The 12,961-nt window shown below is 40.6% G+C and overlaps 1 protein-coding gene across 3 annotated transcripts in view; it reads right to left on the reverse strand.

Moving 5' to 3' along the window:
* NOL4 (nucleolar protein 4) overlaps positions 1 to 12,344 on the reverse strand; it is a 162,247-nt gene extending 149,903 nt beyond the window's left edge. Inside the window, exon 1 of one of the 3 annotated variants that reach the window (XM_081950805.1) lies at positions 11,847 to 12,344. In XM_081950805.1, coding sequence (XP_081806931.1) covers positions 11,847 to 12,125 — 279 coding nt within the window. In that variant the 5' untranslated portion in view covers positions 12,126 to 12,344. Of the gene's footprint in view, positions 1 to 11,029; positions 11,061 to 11,846 lie in introns of those variants that run through there. The other 2 variants (XM_081950804.1, XM_081950806.1) reach the window with 2 other exon arrangements.
* Between the last annotated feature and the right edge of the window lie 617 nt (positions 12,345 to 12,961).

Below are 12,961 nucleotides of genomic sequence, written 5' to 3' on the forward strand. Positions count from 1 at the left end.
AAGATTCCCCTCACACATATGTGCTGGTCATTCCCGACTCTAGGGAGCGGTGCTCATCTCTGTTTCAAAGCCGAAGAGCCAGCGCTGTCCGAAGACATCTCCCTGATCATGTGGCCGGCATAATTAAATGCTGAAGGTGCACGGAACACTGTTACCTTCCCATCAAAGTGGTCCCTATTTTTCTACATGCATTTTTTTATATGCTTTCGAACTGCTACGTTGGCAGAAGCACAAGTAACGGGAGCTCACTCCGTAACGTGGCGCTAGGGATTCAAACTGCTGAACAGCCGACTTTCTGATCGACAAGCTCAGCATCTTAGCCACTGTGTCCCTACATGTTAGATGTAGAAACAGAAATATGGCCAACTTTGGAAAAGCAAGCCTGTTAAAAAAATATCAAATATTTTGTATTAATCCATTTTCAAATAAACATACAATAATGCAAAATAAAAAACAATAATTTACCATACTAAAAACAAAAAGAAATAAAAATATTGCATAACAAAAAATACACAAAAAGAACAAACAGCTGTAATTATAACTAGATCCTGAGTTGGCCTAATCTGGTCTTTAAAAAAGCTCTAAGCTTACAATATTGACCAAGAGTGCCCAAGATTGTTTTTTTTTTCAAAAGAAAGATAATATGTTGTTTTCCGATTAACCAAATAAGTCTGACTGTTTATGCATCATTCATGACAATGACTAAGTAATGGAAGGAAGTGGGAATAGTGCAGGAAAACAATCAGTATATGGGAAATGGATATCTCAATATTGACAGGTCTTTCATTAGTACAATGGTATATAAAACCTTCTCCATTGATCCTTTGGAAATCTTAGTGGATGCCCTCCAGTTTACAAGCAAACCCAATATATGTCACATATTTCACAACTGTTCCCAAAGAAAATCAGGGGTGATTGGATTAAAGAATGAGATATTTTGAAGACTTAAAACTATTTACAAAAAAGCAAAAAACAATAAACAACAGGCAATGTTTACATATAGTGAAATAAGCTCGAGAATATAGAGTACACTGAGGCTAATAAATAAGGCAAAGTTTTGTTTTTTTTAGTTTACCATTAAGCATATAGATGAAAAAAATCCAATGCACACCAGAAGTGCAGATACAGAAACTTGAACAATGGGATTTCCAAAATGTTTTTGTCAAAGTTTCTCATCAACATTTCATAAATAAGTGCGGTTCCGGCTGCGGTTCACAACGGGCAAGTTTTGCTCGCCCCGTGCACTCCTGGTGGGCTCCCCTTTGATCTGGGGGGCACAGGACGCCCTGGAGGGGCTCCTGCCGAGGGGGCGGCGTAGCGGGGGATCTCCTGTGTCGGCGGTGGCCAGGGGGCCCCCCCGCATCACCCTAGGCACCGGGAGGCACTGCGGCGTCTTTGCGTTGAGGCAGCCGGATGAAACTCGAGATTCGAAGGATGCAGTTGCTGTGCGATGAGATGGAGATTCCCCCCGTTCCCTTTGATGATTGAATGAAAATAAACAGACTGTCAGCTATTTGGAAAGATCTTCAATACGTGGCTGGGAAGTGTGATTGGAGGGAGGGGGATTCCCCCCCCTTGGACAAGCGGCTTGAAACTGTTTTGCTCCCTGCCCCCAGAAGAGGAGGGGGGGAGCCTTGGAATGGAATCACCCTCGTAGCTAAAAGCAGATTTCCTTTACTGCAATTGTGAAATGAGGTGATGATCTGTTGTACTTTGAAAACTTTGAAAACTTTTGCCTTGGGATCCTGGAGCTGGCAGGGCAAGATGGCACACTTCCGTTGTCTTTATGTACTTTGAAATTTGACTCCACCTACAGAAATTGCTGGCATTTTGTCTTTGTCTCCATGGCACTCAGAGTAGTCTCGTGTTACATCTTAATCTGGACTTGGAACAAAGGACTTTATTGCTTTATTACCTAGGTCCCTATTTGTCTGGGCTCCTCTGCCTCGCGATCTCTCTCGGCTACCCACCTCCTCAGTTGCTCTTTTTCTGTATGGACATTTTCATCTCTGAGCTCTGATTATCACAATGCCACCCAAAAGACCACCACCGGGGGAAGCCGGGATTTGCGGGCTCCGCCCCAACATCCTCAACGTCCAGCCCCAGCGGACAACAGACACTAACTTCCTTGTTCCAGCCCAAGCCCTCTGAAGTAGACTTTCAACAGATGTTTGAACAACTCTTAAAGGGGCAGGAGGAATTAAAAAATCAACTGAAAGAAATGAACGAGCAGATCAGAGAGAATAAAGACCATGTGACCCAAAATTCACAGAGACTGGAACTTTTGGAGGAAGGAACGGCTGAGATGAGAAGAGAGGTAAAGGGAGTGCAGAAAGGAAATCAAGAACTGGAGAACCACCAGATAAAAACGGAATTTGAACGAATGTCCTTCTTTCTTAGGTTTCAAAATGTAATTGAGGTTGATGATGAAAACTTGAGGGATATTATGGCAAATTTATTGGCTGAATTTATTGGAAAAGACAGACAACAGATGGGGTGGGACATGGACCTGGTTTATAGAGTAAACTCAACATATGCTAGAACACACAATGTCCCAAGGGAGGTACACATCAAATTTCTTAGAAAGACCACAAGAGATGAGATTCTGAGTGCACAAAGGGGGCAAACATTAAAATACAAGGATAGAGAAATAGCCATTCTGAAACAGATCCCAAAGAAAGTTAGAGATAAAAGAAAAAAATATTCGCTCTTAGCGAATAAATTATACCAGAAAGGGGTGTGGTTTCGATGGCTGTTGCCAGAAGGTATGTTAATATTCTGGGAGGACACGAGAGTTAGAATCAACACAACCACTGAGGCTGAGGCCTTTATGGAAAAAAATTAAGTCCTCCTAGATAAACCTAATGACACTACACCGGACATACAGGACACGGGAGGTGCCGGAGCTCTGCCAGGGGGGGGGAGAAGAGGCAACATTGAGAAAACTCAGATCACAAAAATGAACTTGAAAATCTGTGTGATATAAAATGATTGAAATTATCCTAAGATAAAAGTTTATTGCTGACAAAATAGTACTTAGTAATAACAAACTAATGTATTAGTAAATGAAAGTTATGAGAATGGGGGGGGATGGCCATTTCCTGCATAATGTAACTCAAAATTTGTACTTCATCCATTACCCCTTTCCTTGAATATTTTGTTTTAAAAACCAATAAAATTTTGTTTTAAAAAAAAACATTTCATAAATAAGTGTAGCAATCAAAAGGAAAAAGACTGGTCCTTTTACAGAACAACATTTTAAAAAAGGATAGGGGGCTAAACATGTTGTTTTATCAATAGCACCTAGACATATATCGCTTCATAGTGATTTGCAGCACACACACAGTGATTTACAATGTTAGCATATTGCCTCCAACAATCTGGGTCCTCATTTTACTGATCTTGGAAGGATGGAAGAATGAGTTAACCTTGAGCCATCAAGATCAAACTCTAGATAGGCAGAGTTATTCTGCAATACAGCATTCTACCCTCTGCACAACCAGGGCTCCTGATTTTCATACAACATGCCAAATTATAATATGTAGCATTAGGGAAACCACTGTGGTCCATAAATTGTGTTTTATGACTTAAGCAAATCCAGTAAGGCATAAGGCAAAGTGTGAATTTAGTCAATATAAACTGAAATTGATGTGATTTAACTTATATCTGCTGCCTGACTAAAGAATGAATAGTGAGATATAATATTTGCAAATAACAATTATGCAAGATGATAAAATTCCAAGCAGATTATTAAGAACTCAAAATGACTCCTACAGGCCTGGGTGTGCTTCAAAGCAAGCTTTGTTTATGCAACTTTATAAATGAACAAGCTTCCCATGCAAATAATTTTATGAGAAGATGAGGCTCTCAATATGCACAACAGCCCAATAAAAGACTCCTCCTTGGTATCTTGGAAATTATTAAGAAAACAAAATAAAAGTATGCTATTTATATTTTTTTCAGATTTTGGTTGTCCCGTGCCATCTAATATAAAAGCTGAAGAGGCCACAGAAAATTCAACTCAGATTATCTGCAGAAGGAATGGACTTCACGTCTCTATAAAAAGAAACTAAGAGTTTGGGGATTTAAGTTCAGATGGTCAGATATTATGGATTAATAATAGTATTAGATAACTATTTGTTTGAAGTGTAGGATTTCCTACCCCAGCAGTGGGTTGGACTACAAGACCTCTTAAGGTCCCTTCCAAGTTTGTATTCTGTTCTATCATAAATGGTGATGAGAGAAATAAGAATATTACCGTATTTTTCGCCCTATAAGACGCTCCAGAATATAAGAGGCACCCAATTTTAAAGGAGGAAAATCTAGAAAAAAAAGATTCTGAACCAAATACTGTAGTAAAATATTTTATATCAACTGTATAAAGTTAACAGCAGTTTAAGAACAATTTTATGTCCCCCATTTTTAGATGACCCAGGCAATGTTCCCTCTAATTTTTTTTCAGTGTGAGCAGAAAAGTATAGTATTTGAGCGGCACATTTTTATGCCTGAGCAGCACCTGAATTTTTTTCACAGGTGTCACCTAAGACAACAACAAAATCAGTATTATTTGAAACTCAAAGTTATGTTTATTCAAGGTACCCGCTTAATTAAAAGTGGTATATAGTATCACTTAACAACGCTCCTGCTTAGTAACCAAAATGTTGGGTCAGGAACTCTGGCATTGAAGCATGCAAGTCTTAAAGCTGTCAAGTTACAAGATCCTTGCATCCCTAACCCTTTAGGAAAAAAAACCCCAAGGGGTCTTCAAACTTGACAGCTTTAAGACTTGTGGACTTCAACTCCCAGAATTCCTCCTCCAGTCATGTTGGCTCAGGAACTCTGGCATTGAAGCATGCAAGTCTTAAAGCTGTCAAGTTACAAGACCCTTGCACCCTTAACCCTTTAGAAAAAAAAAACAACCCAGGGTCTTCAAACCTGACAGCTTGAAGACTTGTGGACTTCACCTCCCAGAGTTCCTCCTCCAGTCATGTTGGCTCAGGAACTTTAGCATTGAAACATGCAAGTCTTAAAGCTGTCAAGTTGCAAGACCCTTGCACCCTTAACCCTTAAAAAAAAACCAGGGTCTTCAAACCTGACAGCTTGAAGACTTGTGGACTTCAACTCCCAGAATTCCTCCTCCAGTCATGTTGCGGCGACGTCATCTGCGTGGATCTGCTCCATCTTCGGTTTTTTTCACAGGGGGCAGGGCTGCTGCTGAAGATGCCAACGACGAGCCCTTGCCGCCACCAGAATAACAGCTGCCTCCTCTTCCTCCTCCAACAGCACCACCACACTTGGAGTGAAGCCGCCAAAGCTCCCGCTGGCGCCCCCGCCCATGACAATGGCGGTGGCGTGTCCCCCTCCACTCGGAGCATCTGAGCTGGGCACCGCGTTACCCTGCTGCCCCCTCCTCCTCCGCCTTCCTACTGGTTCCCGCCCGTGGCAGCGGCGGCGGCCCGTCCCCCTCCACTCGGAGCATCTGAGCTGGGCACCGTGTTACCCTGCTGCCCCCTCCTCCTCCGCCGTGCTTTTGAGAAGCCATGAGGCTTTTTTTCCCCCTGCTGCCCTCCGCCGCCTTCCTACTGGCTCCCGCGGCTCATGGCTCCTCAAAAGCACAGCAGAGGAGGGGGCAGGGGTAACGGGGCTCAGCTCAGATGCTCCGAACAGAGGGGGAGGCGCATATATATGTGTGTGTGTGTGTTACAACCCCTGGTATGCCCAAATATGGGAGGGAGCTCACTACTCCCCCTTTCTGTCCTTCGGCTCATTACAGAGGACCATCCCGGCAGAAAACCGTATTTTTATTTTTAATGTTGCCTTTTTATATTTGTGTTGTATTTCTGCTGATAAATAAATAAAGGGAGACTAGTATAGATCTATTTCAAGCTATTTAGCATGTAGTATGTATTCTCCCTCTGATTTCAGAGAAAAATCATAATATAGCTATTTGGTCATATTTTGTACCCAGTCTTCCCCTCATTTATATCCCAGGACAATATGCAGGATCCAATTTAGATCAATGATCAGGACTAGAGGTTTTGTCTTCTAAGCTTTCGAACTCATGCTGGAGCCTATCTTCAGGGACATGGCACACTCTGCCATACATCAAAAACATTTCAGAAGCTTTCTGATCTGCAAGTGGGCATCGCACACCACACAGAGGCTACCATAGGATGACAAATTATGTGTTGTAAAAATTGGTTGGAGATGGGAGATACTTCCAATGTAATCTACCAAATCCCCTGCATGTATTGTCCCTGTAACTATGTAGGACAGATGGGGAGGAAGCTAACCACTAGATTGCAAGAACACAAACGAGCGGTCAGACAATAAGACCCGGAACTGGAACTTCCAAATGCAAAACATGAGTTTTATTACTTAATTACTGTTCAAGGAAATATATATATGGCCTAACTGAAATTACAACTGGTTAAGAATCTAGTGGATACAATAATCGTATTCAATGTTTGAGCTACTGTAGGATAAACATGTGAACTCTAAAATACAGAGTTACAAATCTACAATAAAATTTGCCTAATTATATTGCTCTGCTTTTTATAGCATGAACTATGCATCATATGACAAAGCGGCTTGTTAATTATCTTGTTTGACTTCAGTTTTTCCAAAATACATTTCATTTAATCTCTTTAAATTTATCAGTGTAAATTAAAGAGAAGGGTTTAGTGATATACATTCACACTATCATAAATTATTAAATAAAAATGAGCCTGACTTTCAATCCAGTTTTAATCATTTGTCTATGTCTGTAGTAGCATCACAGTATCATTGGAACACCAGTATAAAAACATGCCTAACTTTACATATACTCTGCCTTAAGCATTTGTACCATGGTGCAACAAATCAAGAGCATGCCATTTATCATATAATGAACAGGTAATGTCACTTTTTTTTCTTTTTTTTAATAGTAGAATGCAAAGCAGTATTCCCAAATCTCTATGCTGAAGACTAAAATACTGATTTGTAGTTGATTACTGAATCAGTAGTATGAATCCAAGCTTATGCATCACACAAAGGTGGATGTCTTTCTTGCCAACAGAGAGACAAGCAAATGATCTTATTTTAGTTCAAGTGTCATCAGTGCTCAGTTCAGATCTATGTCTTTTATTTAGAAACCCAGCTACAACTCATATACCATAGGGCAATTAAAATATTTGTATTCCAAATACAAGCTGGGGGGGGGGGGATTGGGCAAATCCTATTTCAAACTTAAAAGTGAATCTTTAAGGTGTCAATGGTATGTATTTCTGAGTGAGGTTATCAATGTAAATAAGGAATAGATTTTGTTCAACTTATCCTCATTGTAGATTCACGGACATATACACATTCAATACAGGAATCACTATAGAAACCTACTCCATAATTATTACTATCCAGCAGCTATTAAACTTGACATCACTATGTTTATGAAGTAAAATATAATATTAATTGTAGCCTCATTAGTTAAATAAACATTTGTTTTCAAATTGGTAGAAAATATTTCAACTAGTACACTATTAATTATTTAAGCTTTGCCATTTTACTTTAAATCAAAAATTGTATATTTCAGTTTCAGGCACTGGCTCAACTAAGTAGTATCTTCATAGTAAATATTGTCTTTCATTTGACTTTTTTTTCTCACCTAACAGTTTTATGTAAAATCTCGTTAGGTATCCTTTCACTGTATTCTTTCAATAGTGCAGTTTGAGCTTAACAAAAGGGAGTTGCTAACAAGTAAGTAACAGAGGGAGAAGTGGCAGAGGCATATTGTTCACTAAGCTGTACATATAAATACTCCACTGTGTGTTGGCCCACTGTAGACCTAAAATGGCTGTATTGCAGGATGTTGTTGCCTGGTGACCAAGAGTGCATTTCCTATACCACAGAGTGATGTGAAGACTTGAAGACAGATTAACTCCTATTGCTCTTAGAAGACTAAGATACTAAAATGAATTAATCTTGACATCAACATGCTAAATACTCCCTTCCTGTGCATATTAATAAAACTGTGGTCTTGTGATCCTCAGATTTTCACTAGGCATACAACAACCAAATAAGAGGATAATTTTGACTAAGCTTAGTTTTATTCACTGCTCATTAAATCAATAGGAAGATTAAAATCCTGCTAATGTAAAATAACAACTTATTCTTGCTTCAATGAAGTCATTGCTGTGTGTCTAGTCCATCCTGGTACAAACTCCCACCTGCTATCAGTGTCTTTTTCTTTCATTAGAATCAAGTAGTTAATTAGCCCCAGCCTGTCCTCTTCTCTTCTCTCCTTGCCTTTAATGCAGCAGTAATGATGTCTAATTACCAGCAGTAGTGGATTATAGAACCTTTAGAAGCAAAGGGCTCATAGCAAAGCATAGCCACAAATGTTAAAGCTTCAAGAAGAAAATAATAATTCAACTTTTTAAAATTTTGTTGAAATGGTTTTAGGGTTTAAAATTACTGGAAATGCCTAAATAATAATGATCATTGGTGATTAATTTTATATTTAAAATTTTATGCATGGCATTTCAAGTTGTAGAAAAAAAGTTTTTTTTATTAAACTGGGCTTGAAGTTACACTGTTTACACCATAAATATTACTAGATAAGGTTACAGTAATAATAATAATGCAACAATCTACAATTAAGAAATACTGTAAATATAAATGATTAAATTCTTCTTATGACCACTGTGGGTTGCTGGAATGAATGATAAATTGCTAAACAGACTAAAACATCTGTCCATGGTGCTAGTGTATAAAGTTGAAAGGGGGGCAGGAGAGAGAGAAAAACTTGAACTTCTCTCTTAAGTCAACTATCAATAAACAGTAATATACCCTGCTTTTTCTTCAAATGGGGTCAAAATGTGTCCTGTGTCTCCATGGGATGTTAATAAATTTTATTTAAATCTAAAAGAAACTATTTTAACTCTTTTTCTTCTATCTTGGTCTGAAAGACTGAAGTAGACCAAAGGATAACAGTTGTCCTTGACCACATTTTGAGCTTAGAGAGGTGGTTAGAGGTGGGGCCTGGGGGTATTCAGTAGTATCTCTGTAAATAATCATCCACATTACAGAAACTGATTTAATAAAAGAAGATATATTTAGTCCTAGAAATACTTAATGTAAATTATTTGAAACCTATTAAACTTTATTCATTTTTAACTTGTAAGTCACCTTTCCAGATCAAAATCCTCCCAGTAAAATAATAATAAAACTGAACATATTGAAACAAAGCAAATTAAGAGTAATACAATTAGATATCAGGTCAAAGAATAAAGCTCATTTTGGCATGTGCTTGGAAAAACAAATGTATAAGATTTCTTGAAAACTGGCAGGTGGATCGATGAGTATGGAAACAATATGGAAAAGGTCTTTTCCCCTAAGTTAATCAACAGCTTTCAAAGCAGAGCAAGGACTTCTGTTCCTGACTTTACAATACAAGCAAGTTGTCACTAGTAAAAGCACATGTGGTGGGATCCAAGTTCCATCCATTTAAGGCTCAAAAGCGGGAACAAGCACTTTGAATTGGACCCCAAAATGTTCTAGTAGCTAGCATATCTGCTACAGTACAGAAGTTAAATATTCTGACTAGTGCATAAAAGCTTAGCTGCAATTTTCACATGCTGAAATTTCTGGGCCAATGTCTAAGTAGTTCCTACTTGCAGCTAATTACAGTACTTTAATTCAGATGCCATTTCTGCATCCTCTGCAGATAGAGCCACAAATACTGGCCTTAGTAAAAAAAAAAAAAAGCATGATTGGCACTGTATAAAATGAAGCTTCTCCAGCTTGAGTATTTCATTGATTTAAATACCTCTACTTTGAGCCTGGATCCAGTTTTGAAAACTGAAGATTTTACCTGGTCAAGGAATGATACACCATAATGAAAAGTAATCTGAAGTAATCTGAAGATAATTCAGAGAACTGCCCTACATGTCAAACAAGCTCCTCATTGCATGATGGTCACTGAATGTACAGTAACACTAAATCATTATGAGAATTATTATGAATTTGTAATGTGCTGATCTCTTTCCAAGACTGGACACTATCCTGTATTTACCCTACATAGGGGGAAACTCCATTGAACTTTAAATAGACATTAAAGAATCACAATACAAACATTTAAAATGTTATGTAAAAATGTATCTTAGAGTTATTGCTTTGTTAATTCAAGCAAATAAGTAAAATGTTTAGATTAATACAGCATATCAAGGAAAAAAAATAACTGATTGGAAACAGAATCCAAAAGAATTAAGTTATTCAAACTTGTAAAGCAACACACTTGAAACAGAACAGTTAATATACATAAAGCCAAAAATACTACTAATTGTGTTAAAATTGCTATATTGTAAAAAGGGAAACTGATTCTTCCTTCTCACTGAGTTGTTTCTTTTTTCAAAATGAATCTTATGCTCCCTTTTGAGTCATTGTGAGAAATAAGATGACATCTACAAACCTTTATCTAAAAAGACCATGCATTTTTCTGTTTCATACTTTAGTTTTATGATACTAAAGGCTTTTCAAAGATGAATGTAGTGAATGTAACTATTATAATACTGGGTATAATCTAATGAGTTTATAGAAAATAATTTTGGTGAATTGCCCCAAATCCACAAAACTTTCATATTATGTGGCAGTAAATAGCTTTGTCTTAGATAAACCAAAAATAAACAACGCATTAAACAATCTGTAGTTTAATATACTATTGTTTTGTAAATCACATACATACATACATACATACATACATACATACATACATACATACATACATACAATCATATACACATGGAATATTATTGCAGAGGCATAGGGTTCTGGCATTTTCCTCTGCATACCTCCACTATAATTTAATGCCACATTTTAAAACCTTTTCCCGCTGTCAATCAGGGAAAAATAACCCCAAATTCTTGCCCAACTTAAAATTGCTGTAAACAATACCCAGATCCTAATATCAAAAGTATAGGAGTGCATGTTGGAGCAAAAGAAGGCCAGCATAGAGGCTCAGAAAGCAAGAAATACCAAAAGGAGAATATCAACCTACTTGTAACCAACAATTTCCATCTTCTGAAATAGGAAATGATGCTTTTTGCCACCGCCACAGCCCAGCATCTTAGCCCTGGTGCTCTTAGAGTACGCCCTCCACCTCTGCAAGGCTCCCAACATTTCTGGGCTGGCTCAACTGAGAGCGAGCGCACGAGAGACCAATTCCCATCCGGTCCTGAGCGAGCCTATGGCTCTTTTGTTGATTAGCCTGCCCTCCGCTTCTACAGGCAACCAGCCAGGCACGTTCCTATCGCTCAGGGGATAAGAGCTAACAATGAAAGGGGAGAGCTGATATGCTAAGGGAAACCCCAAATCCCCCGACCGTTTGGGATGGTGCTAATCAGAATCTACTGTGTTCTTGTCGATCCGAAATAGTCTTATGGGTAGTGCGCAGCTACACGACTCGCCAACACACACACGCGCGCGCACACACACACATACACAGCGGTACGTTTTAGTTTAGGGGACGATTTTCCTTTTCCTCGTTCCGCTCCTCCTCCCGCTCCCCACCCCCATCCACCCCGGTTAAGAAGAAAGGAAGAAAGGAACCGGAGGGACTTCGTAGAGGGGTGTGTTTTGTGCACTTGCAACGTAAAGGCAAGGAAGGATCACAAAGCCCTGAGCAGCGGAGAAGGTGCCAGGCAAACGCAACATGGGCGGGAGGGGTGATGAGGAAGAGATTTCAGGAAGGAGGAGGGAGGAAAGAGCGCAGCCTGAGCCAACTCGGGGGTGGAGGTGGCAGCTATGTGGCGGCGGCTCCCTACTCTTCCTCCCCGATGTGGCTAAATAACAAGGCAGACAATTTCTCTACTAACCGTGGTCTTGACCGGCACGTACAGCACTTGCATCCCTCCGCCACCAGCAGCACCACCACCACCACTGACCTCGTCCGGACTGCCGAGCTGGAAGCCTTTGGATTTGACCCAGAATTTAAATTTGGCGTTATCCGTGGAGCTCGTCTCGGAGCCGTTCAGGAGCTGGACAATCCGCTCGTATTTTTTACGGGTCACCGTCTTGGTTTTGCCCGAGTCTCCGTAAGTCCTGAGGCACCAGTCCTGAAACTGGCGATACATGTCCCGGTCACCGCTCTCCATAATCCGCCCTGAGAGACACGCACAGCCCAAGCGGACCCGGGGACGGATCCCCCACACCTCCGGGGCACCTGTTCACCCCGGGCTCATGGAGAAAGAGAGCTCCAACGGCAAGAGCCAGCGAGAGAGGAGGAGGAGGAGGAGGTCCCTGGCAATCGCTCCGTCCCCGTAGAGGGGGTTGCTTTCTGTAGGCTTGGCGATCAGTTCAAGAGTGGCCCGCCCCGGGACCCGATCATCATCCCCCCCCCAACTTGCTGTCCCCCTCCTCATACAATCCAGGCGAGCAAATCTGGCCGGGTTGCCTTCTCTTCCCCGTCTCCGGTACGTGAATGTCCCTTCAATGTTGTGCCAGGAAGGACTATCCCAGCGTCTCCAGCAGCGTCTCTTCCCCAGAGGATTGTGCCTCTATGGCACCGAAGAAGGCATGGCCCCTGAGTAGATCGAAGCCAAAAGGTTCGAAGCCCAAATACTAATAATAATAATATCATGGAGTCGGATTCTTCTCTCCTGGGCATCAGCTTCAGCCCGGATGGTGCAGGTTGGGGGTGGGGGGAGAGAGTAAAGCCCACCCTCCACCCCAGTCAGCCAACCCTCGGCTGTCTTCCTGCGTCTATCCTGGAGGACTCAGTTTCTCCAGAAGCAGGCTGGCTGTGCAGGATGGAGAAAAATGCTGAAGGGCAGCCTGGCCTTACTGCCCCCTTTTATTTTCCCCTAAATCTCCGCATTAGCTCTTGGTGGGATAGAAAGTTCTTTCCAGCTGACGAGATACAGGACACGTTGGGGAGAGAAACATCGACACCGCAGGCCACTTTTTAAATCTGGCTCGCGTTGTTGTTGTT

This window comes from Natrix helvetica (genome assembly GCF_964273705.1).
Source record: "Natrix helvetica genome assembly, chromosome: 4".
In the NCBI taxonomy this organism is placed as follows: Eukaryota; Metazoa; Chordata; class Lepidosauria; order Squamata; family Natricidae; genus Natrix; species Natrix helvetica.